Source organism: Eschrichtius robustus, chromosome 19 (assembly GCF_028021215.1).
Source record: "Eschrichtius robustus isolate mEscRob2 chromosome 19, mEscRob2.pri, whole genome shotgun sequence".
In the NCBI taxonomy this organism is placed as follows: Eukaryota; Metazoa; Chordata; class Mammalia; order Artiodactyla; family Eschrichtiidae; genus Eschrichtius; species Eschrichtius robustus.
This window is the reverse complement of record NC_090842.1, coordinates 7,246,217-7,272,775: the sequence shown is the minus strand read 5'-3', so window position 1 is coordinate 7,272,775 and position 26,559 is coordinate 7,246,217. Positions and strand designations below refer to the sequence as shown.

The 26,559-nt window shown below is 48.2% G+C and overlaps 1 protein-coding gene across 1 annotated transcript in view; it reads left to right on the top strand.

The window, feature by feature from the left end:
* PLCG2 (phospholipase C gamma 2) overlaps window positions 1-26,559 on the top strand; it is a 163,031-nt gene that overhangs the window by 56,885 nt on the left and 79,587 nt on the right. The window contains exons 3-7 of the mRNA XM_068527469.1: window positions 3,064-3,207; window positions 5,438-5,531; window positions 6,237-6,284; window positions 14,779-14,863; window positions 16,383-16,466. Of these exons, the coding sequence (XP_068383570.1) occupies window positions 3,064-3,207; window positions 5,438-5,531; window positions 6,237-6,284; window positions 14,779-14,863; window positions 16,383-16,466 (455 nt within the window). The remainder of the gene's footprint in view (window positions 1-3,063; window positions 3,208-5,437; window positions 5,532-6,236; window positions 6,285-14,778; window positions 14,864-16,382; window positions 16,467-26,559) is intronic.

Sequence of the window (26,559 nt, the reverse complement as noted above, 5' to 3'; positions counted from 1 at the left end):
GGTCACTAGACTCTTAACTGGCAGTCAGCTGGGTGGGTAAGTAACTGATTTCTGAGAACAAACATTAATACCTCAGATGTTCTCAGATAACTGCTGAAGCAGGTAAATCAGCAGTGCTGATTTAACCCCCCAGAAGGTTGTGAATCTGAGCGCACACAAAGACTGTGTTTTGTTGTTAGTTTTTGAGGAATGAAGGACCCCTTGACCTGCCTCCAACCCCATAATAGGACCACCCATAATTAAGTGGGTTTTTAAAATTTTTTTTTAAATTTATTTTTGGGCTGCGTTGGGTCTTCGTTGCTGCGCGTGGGCTTTCTCTAGTTGCTGTGAGCGGGGGCTACTCTTCGTTGCGGTGCGCGGGATTCCCATTACGGTGGCTTCTTTTGTTGCGGAGCACGGGCTCTAGATGTGCGGACTTCAGTAGTTGTGGCACGTGGGCTCAGTAGTTGTGGCGCACGGGGCTTAGTCGCTCCGCGGCATGTGGGATCTTCCCGGACCAGGGCTCAAACCTGTGTCCCCTGCATTGGCAGGCAGATTCTTAACCACTGCGCCAGGGAAGTCCCTTGATAAGTGTTTTTAAAAACTTTTTAGTTTGAAATAATTTTAGACTCATGATGACATTACAAAAATAATACAGAGTTTCTGTGTACCATTCATCCAATTTCCCCCTGTGATAACATCTTTCATAACCATAGCTGTCAAGCCCAGGAAATTGACACTGGTAAAATATTATTAAATTACAGACCTTAATTAGTTTTTTAAAATTTATTTTTTATTAAATAATAGTTGAATTACAATAATGTGTTAGTTACTGCTGAACAGCAAAATGACTCAGTTATACATATGTGTACATTCTTTTTCATATTCTTTTCCATTATGGTTTATCACAGGATACTGAATGTAGTTCCCTGTGCTCTACAGTAGGACCTTGTTGTTTATCCATTCTACATATACCAGTTTGTATCTGCTAATCCCAAACTCCCAGTCCAACCCTTTCCCACCCACCTCCCCCTCAGCAACCACCAGTCTCTCCTCTATGTTTCTGATTCTGTTTCTCTTTTGTAGATAGTTTCATTTGTGTCATATTTTAGATTCCACATATAAGTGATATCACGTGGTATTTGTCTTTCTCTTTCTGACTTATTTCGCTAAGTGTGATAATCTCTAGTTGCATCCATGTTGCTGCATATGGCGTTATTTTGTTCTTTTTTATGGCTGAGTAGTCAGACCTGAATTAGTTTTCACCATTTTTTATGTGGACTCAATTTTTGTTTGTTTTTGTTTTGGTGTATAGTTTCAAGGAATTTTATCACGTGTTTAGACTTGTGTAGCTACCACCACACACAGGGTACAGAACAAATGCTGTTTATTTCAAGTCTTTTCACTTTACTTCATGATTCTTGTCCCCCAAACTGTTTTCAGTCTAGCTAGATCCATAGTAAGAAAGTGAAAAGCCTTTGGTTCGGGCTTCCCTGGTGGCGCAGTGGTTAAGAATCCGCCTGCCAATGCAGGGGACACGGGTTCGAGCCCTGGTCTGGGAAGATCCCACGTGCCGCGGAGCAACTAAGCCCGCGCACCACAACTACTGAACCTGCGCTCTAGAGCCCGCGAGCCACAACTACTGAGCCCGCACGTCTAGAGTCCGTGCTCCGCAACAAGAGAAGCCACCGCAATGAGAAGCCCGTGCACCGCGACAAGAGTAGCCCCTGCTCGCTGCAACTAGAGAAAGCCTGCGCTCAGCAACAAAGACCCAACGCAGCCAAAAATAAATTAAAAAAAAAAAAAAAAAAAAAAAGCCTTTGGTTCATTCCATCCCCTCCTCCCCTAATTTAATACTCTGTCCCCTCCTCCTATTGTTACGTGTGAATGGCCGTGAACCTTTCCTGCTATTTCAACTCTGACTCTAAAATGCCTTTGTTCACTTGGGTCTATTTGCTTCCTTGATCACAGGTCAAAGCTGAGGTCTCCTTCCCTACTCTCTCATTTCCAGGAATACCCCTCTTTCCTGTTTCTCTGTTCAGTGTAAGGACAAGGATGTATGTCCCAGGATTCTTATGGTTACATGTGACAGAAACTCATTTCCCACTAACCAAAGCAAAAAAGAGAATTTATTGGGTCACATAGGTAGCGTGCTCCAGCGCAGAAGTGGCTTCAAGCCCAAATGGACCCAGGGGCTCAGTAGTGCATTGGGGATGCATCTTTGCTTTCTATATGGCAGGCCACATGGACCCTGCTACCCCTAGACTCACGTTTTGTCAGCCTGGCAGCAGCAGCAGGAGAAATTTGACGAATAGCTCTGGCCAGATAAGTCCCAGGAGGATGCTGATGGGCCCAGCTTAGGCCATGTGCTCATCCCTGAACCCGTCACCGTGCCAGGGGTGGGGCGTCTTGGTCGTTCCTGGGACCCTCGGCCCCTCCTTTGGCCGGTTGTGGTGAAAGGTGCGGGGAGGTGGATCATCTTCCCCTCAGGCATGTGAAATGGGGTCATCCCAGGACAAGGTGCTTTTTTGACAGAAGAAAGGGAGGAAAGGATGGATGGACTTGTCACTTTGTGACACTCCTTAGTTCACGGGACATCCTGTGGCAGGAAGGGGGGGGGGTCTCCCTTGCATCAGGTGGCCATCCTGTGAGGGGAGGGGGTCATTCTTGGGCCAGATGGCCACGCTGTGTGTGTGTGGGGGGGGTCACCCTTAGATCAGATGGCCATCCCATAGAAGGAGGGGTCACCCTTAGGTCAGGTGCCACCCTGGCCAGGTAGGTTCTGGCTAGGAGTGAGTTGGCATCATGTGGCAGCAGGGGTTCTAGGGAGGATGGGTTTCCTCTTTTTCTGTCACCTGTTGCTGTACAACAAGTCTCCCAGTACTTTAGTGGCTCAGAACAACAAACATTTCATTATTTGCACATAATCCTGCAAGCTGGGCAGGGCTGTGGGGCTGGCCCAGCTTGTCTTCACTCTGGGAAGTGAAGAGCTGGGGTCTGTGTGTCTGGGGTGCAGGCACATGGCTGCAGCCTCAGGTGGAGTGAGCTCCAGCTTCTGATTGGCTGATGTTAATTTTCCTTCAGTGGATATCATGGAAATAAAGGAAATCCGCCCAGGGAAGAACTCCAAGGATTTTGAGCGTGCGAAAGCAGTCCGCCAGAAGGAAGAGTGCTGCTTCACCATCTTGTACGGCACCCAGTTCGTCCTCAGCACCCTCAGCTTAGCAGGTGGGTGCATGGCATGTGCTCTTCTCCCTCCCTGGGTCTTCGTTTCCTTCCTAGAAAGTTCAATAGCAGGATGCTCACACCTGCCCAACCGCTAATGTGTGCTCGGGGCATCATGGTTTTGAATCCTAACCCTGTCCCCTTCTAGCTGTGTGACTTTGGGTAAGCGACTCAGCCTCTCTGAGCTGCAGTTTGCTCAGCTGTGAAACGGGCAGCCTAATAATGCCGACTTCACTGGCATGTTGAAAGGATTATGTTAAGGGCCTACCTGGCTCGTGCAGAAAGCTGAAGGCAGGGTACATCTTTCGTCCAGCAGAGTCTGGCCTGCACCATTTATTCAGCTTAACGGATCCAAAGGAACTATCCTGAAATCTTCCACCTCACACATGTAAACATGCGTACATGCACTTACAGTAAACGCATACATGCGCACACGTGCACACACGTAGACACACGTATCTGGAGGCGAGATTTCAGGCCATCCCTGTGAATGCACCAGAAAGTCGAAGAGGCCTCTGAGCAGCCAGGAGAAGGGCTGTGAGAAAGCTCAGGCACTTTGCTCAGGTGCAGAAGCTTGTGGCTGCCTTCAGGTCTAATCCCAGAATTTATTGACTTAGAACTTGATGTACAGTCATGACTGACGAGAGAGAAAATAAGTAGCATTAAAAGTAGACCAAGGTGGGGGGAAACCGTGAAAGCTGAGTAGTGTTAGAGACATTTAGGGTCAGGTAGGGACTTCCCTGTTGGTCCAGTGGTTAGGACTCCGAACTTCCACTGCAGGGGGCCCGAGTTTGATCCCTGGTCGGGGAACTAAGATCCCGCAAGCCGTGCAGCACGGCCAAGAGAAAAAAAAAGTGAAAAGACAACCCACAATATAGAGAAAAAAAAAATTGCAATTCGTATGCCTGATAAAAAACATACCTAGAATATGTAAGAACTATCACAACTCAGTTATAAAAGACATATAATTTAGGGTCAGATAGGTCTCATTGGTTTGATTTCTCATTCATGCTTTCATCAGGCATCTTTTGAGCATATGCTCTGTGCCGGGTTGTGCTAGATGTCATTGGGGCTGTAAAGAGGAATAAGACCCAGTTGCTGCCTTTAAGGATCTCACAGTCTACTTGGGGAGACAGACGTGTGGACGGGAACTTAGAGTACTCTGTGATAAGAGCCGTAGTCCAAACATAAGTGTGCTGGAGGAATACACCGTGCCTCACTCCCTGGAAGGCTTTGCAGGGGAGGTGACTTTTCAACTGGGTTTTAAGGCGTCAGTAGGAGTTGGGATGAAAGAGGGAGGATGGTCCAGGGAGAGGACATTGCGTGTGCCAGGGCTTGGAGGAGGGAAATTAGCAAGCTGGATGTAGGAAGTGTTGGGTGGATGTCTGATTGATGGTGTGTAGCAGGAGGCAGAGATGGGGCAGGAGAGAGGGGCCCACGACTGTCCCTTCAGAGCTTTGTCCACGTAGCCCCCCTGCAGGCTGAAGCCTGGGTGCTCTTCTTGGTAGGGAGGCCATGAAAGCCCAAGCAAGACGTGGAGCCCAGGATGCCAGGTTGATGTCTGGATCCCAGCTTCTTATTCACTGGCTCTGGGACGGGTCCCGTCACTCTTCTGAGCTGTAGTTTTCTCCTCATCCACACAGGAAGAGTGAGAGCGGAAACCTCAGCATGCTCTGTCTAGACTAGCAAGCTCCCTAGTTTGGAGATGTTTAATAACTGGACTAGTTGTTGGCATTGCCATCTCCACTTTACTGATGAGGAAGTGAGGCACAGAGAGGTTAAGTAACCAACCGAACATCACACAGCCCTGAAGCGGTACAGTGGGACTTGGCGATGATGCCAAGCTCTTAACTGGTACTTGTTGCCGCTTCCCTTACAGGCCTCAGCATCACCTACTTTCCACCCCTCTCTCTGGCCTTGAAGGGAAACAGGGGGGATGCTCAGGGCTGCTCAGGATGGTGGTACAAGTTATCCCAGGTCCTGCCTCTTGTTCGTTAGCATAGGGCTAAAGCTAAAACTCTTTTAAAAAGTCAACGGTGTGTCACCCCTGCTGTAGGAGGCTCACCATGGGCATATGGCCTCATCTGAGACAAAAAGTAGGTCCTAGGAACCAGCCCAGGCTCCTCCCAGCCCTGTGGTCTGTGTGGGGCTGGGAAGGTGGGGCGGGGGTCCCTACGCAACAGTCTGTCTTCCCAGGGAGTAACAGAGCTTTTCTGTCCCCTCACCTCTGCAGCCGACTCTAAAGAAGATGCAACTAAGTGGCTCTCTGGCTTGAAGATCTTACACCAGGAAGTGATGAGTGCATCCACCCCCACCATCATTGAGAGGTGAGGATTTTGGCCTGTTTACCTCTGTATTCTCTCACTCACGCATTTATTCTGCTCCCTTTAGCCAGTATGGTGAAAGAAAGAAAAAGGGAACATTGCGTCTTGGAGGCTCATTGAGTGTCCTGTATGCAGTAGGTACCCATTAGTGGCTGGGGACTCTCCAGCGTCTCACAGAAAAGCCTGTCTCAGTGCTGGGCCTTGGTCTTGGCCTGCTGGAGTGAGGAGTGCACTGGGGCTGAGACAGAAGCTCGTACTGGTGTTGGGTTTGAGGGGAGGGCCCGAGGCTTGTTTCTTAAAGGATTTAGGAAGCGGGATTAAGCTGACTGATCAAAGGACCTCAGGCTTGAGGTCCGGGATTTTTCACCTGCCACTCCCTCTGGGTGGGATTGGTGTGTGAATTACTGTCCCTCCAGCAAACCAAAGCCCTCCAATTTACACCATTTTCCTTACTAGCTTTTTGAGGATTAACGAATATCATCGGAGGGAATTGTCAGTTTAAAGATTGCCAACCTCGGTCAAAGGGGCCTCTTGGCTCAGCTGGGGCATTTCAACCACAAGGAGAAACTGCTGCTTCCCAAGTCGCCTGAGTCAGAAAGTTGGAAAACCTTCCCTTTCGTTTCCAGTTTCCTTTGTCCCATCCTATAGAACTCACTTAGACTTGTGCTATTTTCTAACTTTCTTTCTTTGTCTCAACTCTCTTCCCAGTTGGTTGAGAAAGCAGATTTATTCTGTGGATCAAACCAGAAGGAACAGGTAAGATTCGCTCACATTTTTGTGGTTTTGCCCCGATCATCTTGGACTCCGGTGTCCATTCTTTCTTTAAACATTCTGAGGGGGTTGGAGCAAGTTCTCTGCTGTGGAAAGCTCCTCATGAAGTTAGATTTGACTTACAAGGTGCCAGACACAGTGCTAGGTGGCGGGGGTCAGGGTGACAGAATGTCCACCCGTGTGGGACCTCATTGCAGTGGAAAATTCCAGTCCATCTGCAGAGGTGCCTTCTCTTCTGTGGGGCACTTGGAGCACGTCCTTTAGGCCTTCACAGGTGAGCCCCTTCTGTGTCCCGGGGAGAAACAGGATCACCATGGTGCCTGCCCTTCCTCTGTGGTGGGAGATTGACCATCAAGAGGTAAACCCAGTTCAGTAGCGATGGTTGTAAGGGCTGGGTGGACATGAGCGGGGCGATGTGATAACATGTAATTCAGTGTCCTTGACTGGTTCACTGAATAGCACGTCTTGGAGTGGTTCCCTGTCGGCACACACAACGCTCCATGCCAGACGTTTTTGTATCAAATGCGGTTTGTCCTTGGATGGAGGCAGTGTAATTCTCTAATTGATGAGAAATCATTTCCTCCTAGATAGACATGAAGTTGTTCCTTGTCCTTTATTATCATACTGTGAAAGCCTTCACATCTCCCTTTTCGTAAACTTAGGTGATGAGGGTATGAGCAGGGTAAATTCCTACAAGAGGAATTCTAGCGGCCAGGTGTCATCGGGTCTGAGATTTCTGAGAGCGGTGGTAGCAATTTCTATTTCTACCAGCAGTGCAAGAAAGTACTTGTTTCACTATGTCACCAGACTTTGACCTTTATTAATCTGACGGGTAAAAGGCAGCAGTGGATTTTGGCTTAAATTTGCGTTTCCTTATTTATGGGCGAGGTTGAACATCCTCTCCATTTTTTTCCCGTTATGATCCAGTTCTTGTTAATAATGTGATGATTAAAAAACCACCATTTATCGAGCACCCAGCATGCCAGACACTGTACTAAGCACTTGACAATCAATTGTGTCATTTTAGCCTCACATCAGACCTCTTTGAAAGTTTTCAAGTGTTTTTCCTGCCTTCCATTCTCCATTAAGAGGTGTCAGCATCATAAATGAGGCAACAAGTAACCCCTACAACTCACCTCTCTTGTTCCTGAAAGTCTTTCCATCCCTAAGGCGTTCCAGTGTCAGGCTAGTGTCATCCATCGCTTGTTGATTTCACAGCCTCTGTGGTCTCCTGTACACATGCCCCACGGGATGATTTGCAGACGGTAACCACGAAGCGGTGAAAAGTTTAGTGACGTTGTTAGGTCAGCCAGCAGCTCACTCCACGTCTCTGCCCATCTTGCTTTCCCTCCCTCCTCCTCTCAGCCAGCGTTCTGTGGTCCCACACCTGGGCTCGGCCCGTGTTACGGAGGTGGATCAAACGAGGTCCCCGCGCTGGGGGATTTCATGCACACTGGTCTCTTTTCAGTCTCAGAGGTGGAGCCTCCCATGACTGTTTCCCTTCTCTGTGGCTTTGGGGTGATTCACAGCTGAGGTTGGCACAGAGCTGAGAGAGGGAGCCCTCCTGGGCCCTCTCTCCCCATGGTGGGGCATGGCATTGTTGATCTGGTTCCACAGTCCGCTTCTCCGACTTCTGTTGTCAAGAAGTGGAAGCCTCCCTCCAGCTCTCTCGCTCAGAATGGATTCTTGCAAGTCCTTCACAGAGAAGTCCTTTCCAGAACCTTCAGCAGAGAGCACGTCTGTCTCTGGCCATGATTCCTTGTTCCTTGCTTACCGTTCCTGCTCCCCGACCTCCCTTCCGCTGGGCAGAGCCCTGCTGCTCTGTCAACACGTGGAAAATCCCGCCTTTCCTGTGGTTCTGTGAGGCCCGGAGGGAGTTTTTCAAAAGGAACTTGACCAAGGTGCCAATGAAAGGGCAATTGACTTCTGCCAGTCTCCCTCCTTTCCTGTCTCGCATAGCGATCCCGTTTCCTGGAAGAAAACAAAGGAGCTGCAGCACAAAGGAAAGAGTCTGGGGATGGGAGGCAGACTGTGGGCTGGCCCGGCTCGGGCAGTGTCCAATCCCGGGTTTTTGTTGGCCTGAGCATGCTTCCCTTTTCAGCCTCTCGAGAGGCAAAATGGCAGCAGCTGGCATTTGCTGAGGAGTCACTTTGTAACACCCTCTGTTCTGAGCGCTCTCCTTACTTAGGGAATTGGGGAAAGCTTATGGAACGAAGGCTCTCAGACTGGCGAGCTGGGCACCCTCTGGTCCGTTTTATGAGGATGCTGAGGCCAGGAGAGGTTAGATCACTTGTCCACAGCAACCTAGCCGGTCAGCTGCGGCTTAACTGATCACTAAGCTGGTAAAAGGCAGAAATCTTCCCTTCCCCACCGTGACCTCCTTTGACTGAAAATTACGTATTGGTTTCATTGTGGTGAAATATACATAACATAAAACTTGCCATTTTCAGTGTACGCTTCTGTGCGTTCATGTTGCTGTGCTGCCATCACCATCCGTCTCCAGAGCTCTTCCCGTCTTGCAAAACTGAAGCTCTGTACCCATTAAGCCCTCACTCTATTACCCCCTCTGCAGCCGCTGGTAACCGCTGTGCTATTGGGTTGGCCAAAAAGGTCGTTCAGGTTTTTCTGTAAAATGACATTTACGGAAAAACCTGAACGACCTTTTCGGCCAACCCAATATTTTCTGTCTCTGTGAATTTGACTCCTATGGGCATATGAGTGGAAGGATTCTGCATTTTGTGACTGGCTTACTTCACTGAGCATGATGTCTTCATGGTACATCCACGTTACTGTAGCAAGTGTCAGAATTTCCTTCCTTTTTAAGGCTGAATAATATTCCACTATGTGCATATAACACATCGTGTTTATCCGTCCATCTGTCCGTGGGCACTTACTCCAGCTGCTTCCACCTTTTGGCTATTGTGAGTATTGTTGCTGTGAATATGGGTTTCTAGTCTCTGCTTTCAGTTCTTTTGTGTATTACCCAGAAGTGGCATTGCAGGATCAAATGGTAATACTGTTCCATTTTTTGATGAACTGCCTACTGTTTTCCACAGCAGCTGCAACCATTATACATTCCCACCAGCAGAGCAACAGGATTTCATTTTTTTCTCACTTCCTTGCCAACACCTAACCTTCCTTCCTTCCTCCCTCCTTCCCTCCCCTCTTCCCTCCTTCCTTCCTTCCTCTCTCCCTCCCTCCCTCCTTCCCCACTTCTCTCCTCCCTCCCTCCCTCCCTTCCTCTGTCCCTTCCTTCCTCCCCCCCCACCCAACCCTCCCTTTCCTCCCTCCAGCCATCCCAGTGGGTGTGAAGTAGTATCTCATTTTGGTTTTGATTTGCATTTTCCTAATGACTACAGACCTTGAGCATCTTTTCATGTGCTTTTTGCCATTTGTATATCTTCTTTGGAGAAATATCTAGACAAGTCCTTTGCCCATTTAAAAATATCACATGGACTTTTTTTTTTAGGTATGGTAAACAAGCCTATGTTTTATTTAATTTTATTTTTTGGCTGTGCCGCAAGGCTTGTGGGATCTTAGTTCCCTGACCAGTGATTGAACTGGTGCCCCCTGCATTAGAAGCTCAGCGGCTTAACTACTGGACCACCAGGGAACCCCCAAGCCTAAGTTTTTTGTTTTTTTTAAACATCTTTATTGGAGTATAATTGCTTTACAATGGTGTGTTAGTTTCTGCTTTATAACAAAGTGACTCAACTATACATATACTTATATCCCCATATCTCCTCCCTCTTGCATCTCCCTCCCACCCTCCCTAACCCACCCCTCTAGGTGGTCACAAGGCACCGAGCTCATCTCCCTGTGCTATGCGGCTGCTTCCCACTAGCTATCTATTTTACATTTGGTAGTGTATATACATTATGAAAGTAACTCATGTTCATTATAGAAAATTTTGGAAATACTGAAAACTAGAAAAAATTTATATGAATTTGACATTAAATGGTAGGCACTGTTTACCTCTGGGTACAATTTTTTTCAGTAGATTTCCATCCTCAACTTTATTTATTGGTTTGTTGTTCATTTTACTTCATTAAAATGTAACTATACATATGACTTTACATCGTGTTCTTCTTTAACTAATTTTAAAGTTTTGGAATAATGTTACATTTAGAGAAAAGTTGCAAAGATGGTACAGAGATTTCTCATATACCCCTTTGGGCAGTTTTCCCTGCGGTTCACATCATTCATGTCGAAACTTGACAAACCACATTTGCTATGTGACTGTTAGGTAAACCCTAGACTTTATTGGAATTCACCATTTTTTCCACCAGTGTCCTTCTCCTGGTCTTGGATCCCACCCAAGACCCCACATTGTACTTAGTTGTTTTGCCCCTTTGGTCTCCTCTAGGCTGTGACGGTTTCTCCATCTTTCCTTGTCTCTCATGACCTTGACAGTTTTGAGGAGTAGGTCTCAGGTATTCTGTAGCATGTCCCTCCATCTGTGTTAGTCTGATATTTTTGTCATGATTAGACTGGAGTTAAGGGTAACCTGAGGTTGTGTTTGGGAAGAATATCATGGAAGCGAAGGTCTTTTTCTTCACCTTGGTCAGGAGGTGCCTGCTTTCACCATGGCTTGTCAAGGGTGATGGAAACCTTGATTACCTGGCCAAGGTGGTGTCTTCCAGATCTCTCCTTTGTAAAGGCCCCCCCACCTGCCCCCACTCTTATTTTCTGGGAATCAGTCACTAAGTCCAGTCCACATGAAAGGAGGGGAAACTATTTTCACCTCACCTTAAACCATAAACATGTTTACATTTTGTTGCAACTCTTTGGGAACAGTATTAACGCCTACATTGTAATTCAACCAATGGGATCTGATATTTGGCTTGAAAAGTTGCCTTTTGTTTGTCATTTAGTGTCCGGTTTTTCCTAATGTTCGCAGTTTCACTGAATTGCGTGCAGAGGGAACGTATGGAGTGACCCTCACGAGAAGCGTTTTTGGGGTCATCGTAGGATTCTCGGTCTTAGAGCCAGTCTGTCCCGTCGGCCGGACGCCCTCTGCTTTCTTAGAGTCTTGCCCCTGTTGCTGCTGTTCACACTGGTGAGGGCTCTTGAGGTCGGGGATCCGGCTGGTTCGGTCTTTGTAGTGTTGGTCAGATGAACGAAAGCCCTCCCTTTTCATTCATAGACACAGCATTGTAACAAGGGACAACCAGAACGTTCTAGCTTTGGAAGCTTTCCTTATAACATTTCCAGGCCTGGGGAGACTGAGTCAAAGGCATGAATCTCTTAACATTAATCTTGGCCAGGTTTCCAGAAACCCCCTCTTTTTGAGTCTTTAGAGTTTAGTTGCCTCTTATCTGGGAATTAGGTTCTGAGGTCAAGTGCATTAGGTGAAAACTTCTTTGGTCAAAATACCCCTTGTGAAAGCCCCTGAACCTTCGGGGGCGGGGGGTGGTCACTGGAATTGCATTCCTCAGGGTGAGGCTCACGGGCTGAGTCCTGCAGGGGGGCCAGCAGACCTACGGGTCGGGAGCAGGTTGTCTCTGTGGACATTTCTTTCCCCCTTTGCCCTTTGCCCCTCGGCATATGACACTGACTTTGCATAAACCGAGTGTGCACTTCCTGTTCTTGCTCAGCCTGGCCTTCAGGAGGCGGGAGGGTCGGGCGTGCAGGTGGGAGGCAGGTGTGTGGTCCAGTTCTGTCTTCAGCAGGCATGCAAATAGGTTCCCTGCGGTCAGCAGTCCTGGCTCCAGCACGACGTCGGACAGCCTGCGGGGGCTTTACCCACAGAGGTGCGCTGCCTGTCCTGCAGAAGCTCGGTTTCACTGGGTCTGGATGGGGATCATGAATTAGCATTTCTAACAAATTCCCAGCTGATGTTGTTACTGGCGTTCCAGGGACCCTACTTAGAGAAGCAGGCTTCTAGAGCTGCACGGTCCACATGAGACTATTTAAATCTAAAGTAATTAAAATTAAATAAAAATTTAAAAATTCAGTTCCTTGGTCGCCCTAGCCACATTGGACAGCCCCGATCCGGAACGTTTCCATCATCCTAGAAAATTCTATCGGGCAGCGCTGAGGTTTGAATCTCAGCACTAACACTTACTGGTTGTGTGAGTTTGGGTAAGTTACTTAACTTCTCTGTGCCTTAGTTTTCTAATCTGTAAGAGAGATCATAGTTCCTACCCCCTGGGATTGGTTTGAAGATTCAGTGGGTTCGTTTGTGAAGAGTGCTTGGCCAGTGCCTGGCTTACGGTGAACACTAACGAATGTTTATTACTGTTTTAAGAAGCCGGGGGTGGTGGAGGTGTTGGTTACCAGCCTCAGGGTGGCAGGTAAGTTTCCTGGGGCTGCCAACCTCAGTTGTTTGGTAAAGGCTGCCCCAGGGTGCAGTGTTGTAGGGTCTGGGACCATGCCAAGCTGAGGAGGGAAACTGACATGATTGTTCAGTGCCCGTGGGGAGGGGGTAGTTTTGGCCATCCCTCCCCAGAGGGATTGCCCTGCTTCCCTATCGCACTGTCGCAGACTGAGCCTGCAGGAAACAGAATCTGAGACGTGGGTTTGTGTGCAGGAAGCTTATGGGGAGCGTATAGGGGTCCACACCTGTGAAGGCAGCTGGAGTCGTTGGATTGTGATGCAGTCACAGTCACGGCCTCAGCCGGCCCCGTGGGGAGCTCCGGGGAGGCCCTGCAGAGCTGTCCTGAGTTACGGCCAGAGGGCAGGCCATGATCTTGGCTGAGATCTGATGACACATCCTGGACGGGGAGAGGGGTGAAGTTGGGAGCTGCTGGCTTCCTGCCCGCCGGCGGCTCCGTGGGCCAGTCCTGGTCTACATGCCCAGGGCGGGGAGTGAGGGCGAGGCACGGGCAGGGTAGTGGAGTGGCTAGCGCCCTGCACAGGAGCGCAAAGAAGCTCTTTGGCCCCCGCCTTTACCTGGGGGCTCAGTTGCTCCACTGTAAGGCGGGACCTTTGCAGCAGGTGGGCTCAGATGCCCCAGTGCGCAGGTTCTCACGCCCCCGGGACCTGTGTTTGCTCCGCTGGCCACCCCCGGCAGCTGCACTGGCTCCCAGCTCCCCAGTCTCTGTGTTCCTGGGTGTGGGAAGGTTTCTTGGCCCCGTTTCTGCCTGGAAGTTCTGGGTTCCCCAGGGGACTCTGACCTCTTCCTTGCTCCTGGCTGAGCCCCCTCAGCCCCTCGGCTGAGGGCTACCGGCTTGGCCAGACCCTCTCCCTGCCTCGTTTTATAGCGCCATCCCCCGCCGCTCCTCTCCCTTCATCCTGCCCTGGCCAAGCTCTTCGTGGACACCCTGGGGGCAGGGTCCGAAAGGGGGTCTCAGCCAGCCTGCTCGCTTCTCTGCGCGGCCAGCCCCGCCGGGCCTGCCAGGGGCTTTGTGCTGCCCTCACCGTCTCTCTGGGAAAGCCCTGGGTGCCGGCCCCAGGAGTGGTGGGAGGTGGGGAACACGTGGCCCATAAAGGTCTCCGATGTTAGGGAGACCGTTAGATGAGAGACAGGGATGCTGGAGGTGGGGACACTGGGGTGGCCAGGAGTCCTCTTGGCGGTCTCCTGGGGCAGCTGCCGAGTGTGGCCTGCTGCTTCCTCCTGGGCGTGCTGGCAGAGGCCAAGTAGACATTGTGGCGGAAGCTGGGCCGGTTTCTGCCCACAGCCCGGGCAGACTTCCTTCCTGGCCACGCACAGCCCCTTTCTAGTCTGACGTCTCCAAGAACACAGAACAGTTTTCTTTGGCCACACCAAAGGCCCCCCAGCCCACCCTCTCTCGCTCTGCCGGACACTTGGCTCTGCAACCATGAGGGTCTGGATCTCATGCCCTTGACCCGCCACCCTCTGTCACTGTTCGTGGCGTTTCCTGAGAGGCTTCACATGCAGTGGTTACAGGCAGACCCGGAGGCAGGCTGCACTGGAGTCCGCCTCCACCGCGTGCTAGCACCCAACATCTCTGAGCCTCGGTTTCTTCACCTGCCACGTGGAGTGATAATGGTGCCCACCTCCTCAGGTCGTCAGACCAGCTCCGACCTTGAGCCGCCTACCCTGCCCCCTTCCCCGTTGCCTGTTCTGAACCCTGGGGCTCGAGAATGCATACTGTGTAGCGGGTCAAGTGTAGCGAGGGGCGAGGTGACGTCATTGCCTGGAGATCCCCGGGGCAGCCTGGCACATAGTAGGTGTTCAGAGAAGGTTGGCTCCTTCCCCTCCCTGTCTCTGGCCTTCAGTGACCTCCTCTTGGTTGGAACCCCTGTGACATTTCGTATCTGCCGAGGTCATCTGACACCATGTCTGCCCACACTGCGAATCTCCAATGTGATCCGTGTCCACGGCCACCCCTGAAGGGTGGAGACCAGCCTTGCACATCGGCTGTCTTGATCCCAGAGTCTCTGTTCCCAGTTAGCGCTCACTAACAGCTGTTGGCGGGTCTTCTCATAGAGATGGGAGCTGACGGGAGTAGCCAGATCCTCCACTGTTGACACCCCTCAAGGCTGACGGGGCTGGGGTTCCCCTCTTTTGCAGCATCAGCCTCCGAGAGTTGAAGACCATCTTGCCCCTGGTCAACTTCAAAGTGAGCAGCGCCAAGTTCCTCAAAGATAAGTTCGTGGTAAGTTTTGTAGCTCAGCCTGGCGATTTTGTGAACCCAGGGCTACGTGTGCCTTTCCCATGAAGCCACTACGTGCCTTTGAGCTCCACTGAATGGTGCCCAGGGAAGTCCCCCGCCTCCAGATTCATCCATCTTAGTCCGGATGGAGGGATTGTGTGAAGATCTTAGGCCCGTGTTCTCAGTCGTGGCAGAGGACGTCATCCACGAAGACCATGTTCACCGAGCTGCTTGACTTGGGACGTTTCCACCAGTCCAACTTTCCCTTTCCCTCACTACCCCACAGCCTGTTTTCCTTTCAATAATATGAACACATGTGTTTCTTTTGGAAAATATTATGAAAGATTCCTTATGTAGGTTGCCAGGGACGTGGCATTTTGTATGCAAGTCCTGATAGCGTAGTTGTCAGAGGTGACTCTTCTCTGCCCTTCCCCTCTCCTCGCACCCACCCGTCCCTTCATCCACTGTTCCTTCCTCCCACCCATCCTCCCATCCCTCCATCCCTCCTTCCGCCCATCATTTAATTTGTTTATGTTCTTGTGTAATTAAGCCGTTGGTAGGTGTGGGGCAGGTCATTCCCTGAGTGATGGGATAGCGTAGGTCAGGTGGGGCTCTTCTGAAGGGTGTAAGGATGGAGGTGATCCACAGGCACTCTTTCTGGCCTTCAGAGAGATACTGACTCTCGTCAAGGAACCCAACAACACTCCATCCCAATAGTCCCAGTTGGTGGACTCGCAGGGGCACGTCACAGGATTCCTCAGCTGAAGAAGCTCATTCATTTTTATACCAGTGAGCTCCCGGAACAGTTAACCCACTTTATGGCTTAGCAAGCCATCTTTTGGCCCACCCCATAATTCGAACTAGTCCAAGAAGGCAAAACCAGAGAAGGGTGGGGGCTGACAGAAGTGAGATGGGAGAGGCATTTTCCACGGACAGCCACGTAGTTGGAATTTTGTTCTTTATCAGGCCTTTACCAAGCAGGTGCTACGTGGATGTTATCTGGTTTGGTTTCAAGGAAGTCCAAGGAGGGTAATGGTGGTTCTCCCATTTTACAGATGAAGAAACGGAGGGTCTGAGAGGGTCAAGTGATTTGCCCAAAGCTGTTAAGCCATTCAGGGGACAGACCTTGACTGGAGTTGAGCTCTGTTAATTCTAAAGGCTCGGTTCATTTTCTTATGCTTTTAAAAATGACCTATATGTACATACCCTATAACTATGTCTAGATTTGAAAGTGTCTTCTGCCCCGAAAAGGAGGAGTTCTGCATTATGGCTCTTGGAATTCTGGCTAAGATCTTTCCCTTTTGGGGAGTCAAGGGAAGGATCTTACCAGGGATCCCTGGTGGGTATGTTCTCCAGGCAGATAAATTAGGAAACTTGTGGACATTTGGGTTCAGAGGAATGCAAGTTTGATTCTAACTAGTGTTGTAGCAGAGCCATGGTATTTCTGTGAACAGGGAAGAGGCATTCTTGTGGTGGACAAGAAAACTCGTGTGGTCACTTTTTTTTTTTTTAATATTTACAGGAAATAGGCGCACACAAAGATGAACTCAGCTTTGAACAGTTCCATCTCTTCTATAAAAAACTTATGTTTGAACAGCAAAAATTGGTAAGATGATTCTTTTTTTCCCATTCACTTTTTGAAGGTTTTGATAGTCTTATGTTACCTTACTTTTAAAAATTGAAGTATAGTTGGTGTACAATATTATATGAGTTACGGGTGTACAATATGGTGATTGACAATTTTTAAAGGTTATACTCCATTTATAGTTATTATAGAATGTGGGTTATAGCCCCTGTGTTGTACAATATATGCTTGTAGCTTATTTTATATGTAGTAGTTTGTACCTCTTAATCCCCTACCCCTATACTGCCCCTCCTCCCTTCCCTCTCCCTACTGGTAACCACTAATTTGTTCTCTATATCTGTGAGTCTGTTTCTCTTTTTGTTATATTCACTAGTTTGTTGTATTTTTTAGATTCCACGTGTAAGTGATATCATATAGTATTTGTCTTTCTCTGTCTGACTTATTTCACTTAGCATGATACCCTCCAAGTCCATCCGTGTTGTTGCAAATGGCAATTATTTCATTCTTGTTTATGGCTGAGTAGTATTCCACTGTGTGTGTGTGTGTGTGTGTGTGTGTGTGTGTGTGTGTGTGTGTATATCTGTATATCTATCACATCTTCTTTATCCATTCATTTGCTGATGGACACTTAGGTTGCTTCTGTATCTTGACAGTTATTAATAATGCTGCTATATGAACATTGGGGTGCATGTGTCTTTTCGAATTAGTGCTTTTGTTTCTTTCGGATATATACCCAGGAGTGGACATGCTGGGTCGTATGGTAACTCTATTTTTAGTTTTCTGAGAAACCTCCGTACTGTTTTCCACAGTGGCTGCATCAGTTTATGTTCCCATCAACAGTGTAGGAGGGTTTCCTTTTCTCCACACCCTCCCCAGCGTTTGTTATTTGTGTTCTTTTTGATGATGGCCACTCTGATGAGTCTGAGGTGCTATCTCATTGTGGTTTGGATTTACATTTCCCTGATGATTAGTGATGTTGAGCATCTTTTCTTGTGCCTTTCGGCCATCTGCATGGGTGAGATGATTCTTGAGCAAATGATCGAATGATGTTTTTGTTTCCCCTGTGTTTCAAAGTCCGGCATGTTCCTAAGAGACCCGTGAGAAGTGTTCTGTCTCCCTTCTAGTCAAGGAAATATCAAGTGGGAATGGCAGTGACATCATATTTTCATCTATTAGATTGGCAAAAGTTTTAAATGTGATAGAGCTATGGGGACAGTGTGGGGAAATGGTGCTCTCATACCTTCGTGGTGGGAGTATGAGTGGCCGTCAGTCTGATTGGAGTTTAGTCTGAGCCTATTAAAGTAAAAAAAGTTCAACTAACTCTATCATCTTGTTCTGGAAGGAAATTTACCATATTATTAATAGTAACTATCTCTGGGTTGAGGGATTTTTGTGTGTTGTTCTTTTTATACTTTTATTCCTTGTTAATGAGAATATGTTTTTTGATTAAGATAATATGCTATTGGGACTTCCCTGGGGGCACAGTGGTTAAGAACCCGCCTGCCAATGCAGGGGACACAGGTTCGAGCCCTGATCCGGGAAGATCCCACATGCCACGGAGCAACTAAGCCCGTGCGCCACAACTACTGAGCCTGTGTTCTGGAGCCCGCGAGCCACAACTACTGAGCCCGCGTGCCACAACTACTGAAGCCCGCGCGCCTAGAGCCCGTGCTCCGCAACAAGAGAAGACACAGCAGTGAGAAGCCTGCGCACCGCAATAAAGAGTAGCCCCCGCTCGCCGCAACTAGAGGAAGCCCGCGCGCAGCAACGAAGACCCAACGCAGCCAAAAATAAATTTAAATAAATAAATTTATTAAAAAAAAGATAATATGCTATTTTAAAATTAAATTAAGATGTGCATACGTTTTGACCTGACAGTGGCATTTTGGGGGCTCTGTTTTAGAGAAATGAAAGCACTGAGACCTAAGAGTGTATCACTAGATTGTTTATTGCAGCATTACTTACGCCGGCAAAATACTTGGGAGCCATCTGAATGCCTCTCAGTAGAGCAAAAGCTGGGTAAGCTACGGTCCATCCATACTATGCGACCCTGTGCAGCTGATTAAGAAGCCTGAGTCCGTTGTGTTTCTGTCCATCTGGAGGCATGTTCATGGTATTTTGTGAGGAAAACCAGCTGCAGATTCATGCAAGGAGCTAGGTCTGATTTTTTGGTAACAAACGGTACTCCTCCTATATATGTTTGTGAGTGTTTTTATGAACAAGGAGAAGGTATGGAAGAGTACACACACCTCACATTTAATGTTTTTTTTTAATAGATTACTGTGGTTTATTTTATTTATTTTTGGCTGCATTGGGTCTTCATTGCTGCACACGGGCTTTCTTTAGTTGCAGCGAGCGGGCCTGCTCTTCATTGTGGTGCGCAGGCTTCCCGTTGCAGTGGCTTCTCTTGTTGCGGAGCATGGGCGGAGCATGGGTTCCAGGCACGCGGGCTCGGTAGTTGTGGCAGGTGGGCCCTAGAGCGCAGGCTCAGTAGTTGTGGCTTGCGGGCTCTAGAGCACAGGCTCAGTAGTTGTCATGCACGGGTTTAGTTGCTCCGCGGCGTGTGGGATCTTCCCGGACTAGGGCTCGAACCCGTGCCCCCTGCATTGGCAGGCAGATTCTTAACCACTGCGCCACCAGGGAAGTCCCTCACATTTGGTGTTGATTTTGTGTATGTCCTGGAGGGATCTGGAACGATGCTCAGGAGAGATAATTAAATTTGTCTTTGCACCAGTCCGTTTTCAACTTGTTCCAAGTAGCACATTACTTTTGCAATAAAAAAAAAAAAATGTCCCATAAAGCATAAGGCTTAAAAAGGGAGGCTTTCAGTTCAATGCAGGGAGCACCGTGCCTGGTGGGTGGTTACTGCTGTTACTGTTGGAAAAGGGCTTTGCAGGGCGCCGAGGTGGGTCCAGAGCAGAGCTACGAGGGAGCAGAGAGTGGGTAGGACTTGCAGCAAGACGGATCTGCTTTCTTCGGCTGTGTGATCTTGGGCCAGCCGCTGACCACTCCCAGCCTCGGTCTTCTCATCCGTGCAATCGCGGCTATGATTCCTGCCCCACCGGGCTCTGGGGAGGACTGACGAGGGATTGGAGGTCAAGAGTGCAGGCATTTTAAAGTGATGAGTGTGAAAGTCAGTTATCAGTTGCCTTCTGCCTGCAGGCTGGCCTCAGGGTGAGGCCTCTTGATAGGTGACCACTGGCCTTGGGACTTCGGATGTATCTGAGGTAGAGAAATGGGAGAAGCATTTCTTGTCTGCCTAGATTGGGGAAAAATACATTATTTCATAGAGTAAAAGATTCAGTTGCAGTGTGTTCACTTTTCCACACAGATGATAATTAGTTCTTGTTTTGCCAAATAGAGTAGAAAGATCGTAGGCTTTGGGAGTTGAAAGACCTGGATTCCAGCCCCAACTTGACCTCTAACTGACCAAGTGATTTTGGGGAAAGCCATCTTTTCCCCCGTCACTCAGCCTCCTCTGTAAAATGAAGGTATTAAATCAGGTCATTGGTTATACAATTTTAAAGCTATCTAACCCCGCTCCCCTTTTTTATACGAAACCTTAATTAAGAAAACTGCTGCATAAAAGCGGATCAAAACACTTTTTACGTTAAAAGCTATAACTTTCATTTATAATCAATTCTTGAGAGCAATGAAAATGTTGTGATGATAGTATATAAATGAAATCCAGAATAATGGCAATTGCTGTATAAGGCAGTTGACCAGGACTGAGAAAAACTTGATTCACTCAAGATAAGTAGTTGCAAAAAACAGGTTTTATAATCGTTTGTCTGGAAATTTCGAGATACTGTCTCATCAGGCAGAGAGCAGGCGAAGCTTGGGAATAAGGTTCCCATAAAGACACAGACCTACTAGAGAATGGACCTGAGGATGTGGGGAGGGGGTGGCGTGAGATGTGACAGGGTAAGAGAGTGTCATGGACATATATACACTACCAAATGTAAAATAGATAGCTAGTGGGAAGCAGCCGCATAGCACAGGGAGATCAGCTCGGTGCTTTGTGACCACCTAGAGGGGTGGGATGGGGAGGGTGGGAGGGAGGGAGATGCAAGAGGGAAGAGATATGGGAACATATTGTATGTGTATAACTGATTCACTTTGTTATAAAGCAGAAGCTAACACACCATTGTAAGGCAATTATACTTCAATAAAGATGTTTAAAAAAAAAAAAAGACATAAAAATAAATTTAAGAGATATACCAAAAAAAAAAAAAAAGCTGTTGCATCTGCCAATACAGGTTACCCACCACTGATGGTCTCCACCGTGATAAAATTCCACAGAAGAGCACTCTTCATTGTGGTTCTTTCTAAAGCTTATGTATGTGTGTTTGAGAGGGAGAAGGAAGAGAAAGAAATTTGAGTCAGATTTCTGCAGAATCCCTGAGTCCTCTGGGGGTACCCTAGATGGCCCAGTTTTGGGGAAAAACATCTGTACGTACCAGAGGTTACCCTGGTGGCCAGAGTTCCACATTCAGCCAGCATTCGGTTGTACTTGGCCTAATGGTTTAAATGTTTTTTAAATGAATTGCCTACATTTAAAACTTGGGCGATTTCTTATTAAGATCCAGATTTTTCATTTCTCTTGGGAAAAAAAAAAAATCGAGATCTGGCTATATTTGGCAACCTCTGAGCGGAGGGAAGCATGCTTTCTCTGGTTTGCCCCAGCCCTTCCCCCAACCCCCCATCCAGCTCTCTCTGCTAATTTATGTCACCTACCCAGTCCCTAAGACCTTCTGGGTCAACAGCCTCTCCGTCATTGGAGGGTATAACTGTCCAGTCTGGCCACCGCATATTTTAATTCAGTGACTTGGAATTTGAATAACAAAGCCCCAGGCTCTATAGATAGCTACTGGCCAACTTGAGAAGCCTCACTGCTCTTGTGTAGGTAAATGCTTCTCCCCTGTCAGCATATCATTTACTTGCTGAGCTCCTCACTGGTAGCTCAGGGCAGAGAAAAGCATTACCTCTGTGCTGTTAGGGGCGCAGCTGGCTTTCTTGGGCTCCTTGGGGAGACGGGGCCATTCATGGTGATTGACGATGCCCAGACCTTAATCCAGGGAGTGGGGTCCTGCTTATCAGTCGCTATAGGTTTCCAACTTGAAGTTGCCAGTCCCTCCTTGTGTCTAACCACCTGTTTACGTTGCTGCTGTGAAGCCTCAAAGCTTCCAAAAGTTTGGCAGCAGCAGGAAGATAAGAAATTTCATTCCATGTGTGTCCCCCTGGGGAGGGGATATATCTCTAACTAGGCTGTCATAACAGTGTTGTGAATAAAGATCAGAGCTAACATCTCCTAAGTGTGAACTCTGTGCTGGGCGCTGTGCTATATGTCCTACATACATTTAATTCTCCTGGCAACCCTGTGGGAGAGGTACTGTTATTACCCTCATTTTGTGGATGAAGTTGCTGACACTCAGGTTACTTGCTGGAGGTCGTGAGGTTAGTAAGCTGCAGAGCTAGAATTTGAGTTCTGTGCTCAGCTTCGCTGCCCACCCACTGATACTTCTTTTACATTTTTTAAACTTTGGTATTAAGGGAAATTTCAAACAGAGACAAGCAGAGGTAATAGTATAACAAACCCCCAAGCACGTGGCAGCCAGTTTTCAGCAATGGTCAACGTGGTCATCTTATTTCATCTATGCCCTTACCCACCTCCCTCTTCTCAGATGGTTTTGAAGCAAACCTAAGACTTTGTGTTTTTTCTTCGTTAAATATTTGAATCTAATACCCAGCTTCATCACTGCTACTTTGCTGCCTCCCCAGCAAACCTGTGAAGTACCCCCTTGGTTACTGGAGGCTGGGGGTCTGGCATTTACAGGCCCTGATTATACGTGAAGATGGTTGACTAATATCACTCTTGCTCTCGGCCCAGGACTGGAGTTTCAGCCCCATGGGATTAGGTGGTGGGGTTACTGTTGATTCATCTGTTGTTACCCCCTGCCGTTTCACGTGCTCTCTTCTTGGTACCCTCTAGCAGACTACTTTGGAAATGCGTTAGGGTTCTGTATTACTTATGAATTGCTTACGTATTACGTGTGTGAGTTCTGTATTGCTGGCATGTACGTAATAGTATTACCGCGATGCACGTTTGCTCTCTCAGTTTCTGGGGCTCAGGCATCCAGGTGTGCCTTAGCTGGATTCTCTGCTTTGGGGTTTCACAAAAAGATGCGTTTAAGATTTCCACTGAGGCTGTGGTCTCAGCTGAGGGTCAGATGGGAAAAGGTCGGCTTCCGTGCTCATGCGGTGGTAGCAGCATTCAGTTCCTTGCAGTTGTAGGACTGAGGGCTCCAGCTTCTTGTTGGCTGCCCGCAGCTCCTAGTGGCTGCCCACGGCTTCTCCACGGATGGGGCTCCCTGCATGGCTGTCTGTTTCCTCAAAGCCAGCAAGACAGGTTCTCCAAGCATGTGAAAACGTCATCATGTAATCATATGCACATAATTGTGTACATCCCATCACCTCTGCAAGTTACAGGGATAAGGCAAGGGTCTGAATACCAGGAGGTGGAGATCCTGGGGCCGTCTGTCCACCATGGGTTCCCATGAACCCAAGTCTGAGTCGCTCTCCAGCAGCTCACAAATAATCAGTAATCGGCTCACAAATTATGTCCATTGCAGTTGAAAGAACAAATGCCTTCCCAGCCTTGCAAGGTGCCAGGGAACATAAACACACACAGCCCTCTGCCATCCCATTACTATCCCACTGGGGTCTGAATACAGGTAATTTCTGTTGCTTGTTTGCCTGTTAGAGTAGAAAACAACTCTGCTATAATTTAAGGTGGCACTGATTTTCCTTTAGCATTGCTTTTAGCTAGGAGCAACGTTAAATTTCCTGACCGTCGTGGGGTGACAGTAGCTATCCTAGATGGTTGTTGCGAAGATTAAAAGAACTGGTAGAAAAAAAAAGAACCGGAAGGTCTCAGTCACCCAGCAGAGGGTCTGGCATGCAAAGCTGCCGTCAGAACGTGGTATCTACTGTCGCCGTCAGCCTGTCTTTACGAGGCAGAGTCCCCCCGGGAGGAGATGGGGGCAGCTGGCCTCTGGTGCTCCTGCTCTCCGTCCTGTTTCTAAAAGACCATCTTGGACGTGGAAACAACCTAAGTGCCCATCAACAGATGAATGGATAAAGAAGATGTGGTACATATATACAACGAAATATTACTCAGCCATGAAAAAGAATGAAATAATGCCATTTGTAGCAACATGGATGGACCTAGAGATTATTATACTCAGTGAAGTAAGTCAGAAAGAGAAAGACAAATATCATATGATATCTCTTATATGTGGAATCTAAAATGTGGCACAACTGAAGTTATGTACGAAACAGAAACAGACCCACAGGCATAGAGAACAGACTCGTGGTTGCCAAGGGAGAGGGGAGGGGGAGTGGGGAAGGGATGGATTGGGGGTTTGGGGTTAGTAGATGCAAACTATTATATAGAGAATGGACAGACAACGAGGTCCTACTGTATAGCACAGGGAACTATAGTCAATATCCTGTAATAAACCATAATGGAAAAGAACATATATAGATATCTATATAGATATATTTGTATAACTGAATCACTTTGGTGTACAGCAGAAATTAACACAGCATTGTAATCATCAATAAAATAAATTTTAAAAAAAAGACCATCTTGGTCACAATCAATGGATTTCCCAGCATGTCCTTTGACACCTCATGTACTGAAGCAGAGGGCTAGGCAGCCCTCGACAGGAAATTTGTTTCTGATATCTGGATACATTTTACTACAAGCAAAGTAATGCATATTCAGTCCATAAAAGTTGGAAGTGCATTATAAAATAAAAAGGAAATTAAAATACCTGCAAACCTACCCATGATTATACCTGCAATTATACATTCAATAAGAAGTTTGATGTTTACTCTTCCAGATTTTCCGTGGGTGCGAGCGTGTGGGAAGAGAGCGACTAACGTTCTGTCATGTGTTGGTGGAGGAGTCTAGGGAATATCACAGATATCCTAATCAGTGGTCAGGGGAGAGAAGGGTCCACAGTGCAGAAGTTAGCAGTGAATCTGCTTAGCTTTCCTGTCACTGCAGTTTGTCCCCATGGCCGCTTCACATGACCTGCAAAGCACAGAGAGTGTGTAGGGCAAGTTACAGCCCCAGAGGATGTGATCACCCACAAAAACATGGGAAGATGCAATTCCCTGACCTTAGGTGGACCTCGGGGCCTCTGGGCTCTGGGCCGTCATTTCTGTCCCCTCCCTTTGGCTTGGCCCCTTCCCTTGTCTAGCTGGTAACTGCCTCTTCTCCCGAGGACCAAAAGTCATAGGTTACTTTTCCCTGTAGCCTTTTAATTTAACTTAATTTTAATTTAATTTAGTTTCCCTGTAGCCTTTTACTTTTCCCCAGAGAAATTAATTTATTATTTTAGTCATCCATTCAATAAATGGGTGACTCAAGAAGGCACAGTGGTCAACTAAACAGACGTCACCCTGACCTTATTGAGCCCTTATTGGGGTCGCAGGGCGTCAGAGGTGTTGCCCAGAGTCACAGAGGGCTGAATGCCCTGGCTTGGTAGGATTTGGCCCTGTAACCGTACACGGTAATGCGAAGATAAATTAATTGCTGCCTCCCCTGTGTGCTCATAGTATCTAGAGCATTCTGCCCTCATTGCTAGGATGTTGTCATTTATTTTATGTGCCTTTGCACATACTGTGTGGGGCAGTGGCAATTGACCAGGGTGGACCTGGGTTGAAATTCTGGCCCCTTGACGTTCTCGGTATATAACCCTGGAACAGTTATGTGTGCTCCCTGAGCCCGTTTCTTGCTTCTGAAACAGGGTTTATTTTACTGCTTTCCTAATAGGATTGGCATGAGGACTAACTGAGATCGGGGCTGCCCTGCGTCAGTTCACAAACATGCCCTATCTGTTTCCCAGGGCGGCCGTAACAAAGGACCCGCAACTGAGTGGCTTAAAAGAGCAGAACTTCATTCTCTCACAGTTCTGGAGGTTAAGCCTGAAGCCAGATGTGGGCAGAGCCACACCCCTTCTGATGGCTCTAGGGGACGATCTGTTCCTTGCCTCTCTCCAGCCTCTGCCATTTGCTGGCCATCCTGGGTGCTCCTTACCTTGTAGACGCACCTCTCCAGTCTCTGCCTCCATCATCCCACGGGCACCGTCTCTCTGTGTGTCTGTCTGCAAATCTCCCTCTTTGTAAGGACTCCATTCATTGGATTTAGGGCCACCCTAATCTAGCATGACCTCAACTTAACTTGATGGCATCTTCAAAGACCCTATTTCCAAATAAGGCTGCATTCACAGGTGGTGTCAGGACTTGGACATATCTTTTGGGGGATGCAGTTCTACCCATAACACATGCTGCACATTCTTCCATCTTTAGAACATCTTCCTGACACACCTCCCGCTTCTGGCTGCCGCCCCATTTCTCTGACCCTGTAGAGTGACCTATTCCAGGAGTGCCATCTACACCACCGTCTGCACTTCCTTCCCTCCCTCCACCTCTGGAGCCCATTCCAGTCGTGTTTCCATGCCTCCTATGCCACAGCAGTTCATCTTGTCACATCACCATTGACCTCCGCCTTGACAAGTACAGTCGTCCATCCTCTGGTCTTTGTTTTGTTCGCTCCGTGGCATGTGAGCCACGTGACAGTGGGTCACTCTCTCCTTGATATTGTCACTTGGCTTTTGGATGCTGCACTGTCTTCCTTCTTCTCGTACCTCGCCTTCTGCTGGCTCTCAACCTCCTTGGCTGGGTCTTCAGTTTCTTGGCATCTAATGGTTGGCATGACCCAGGTGAGGCCGGTGCTTAGCTGGCAAGTGCTGAAACCAGTTGTTAAACTAGTTGCTGCCAGAGGGAGCTGGTGACTACCCTCTGCCCCACCAACCCGCTGGTCCCCAAGAGTCTTGAGTGGACCCCATGGGGGACCATCCAGTGCCCGTCAGCTCATCAGCCAGCCCCCTGCTCACACGCACTGGCGTGTCCTCAAGCGTCTGTGGCCAGAGATGGTGAGGGACAGCTTTCCCTGCAGTTATGCTGGCACCCAGGGGGAGAAACGCCCAGTGCCCGCTGCACCCCCAGAATGGCCTCCCAGCTGCTTTCAGGAAAAGACCCA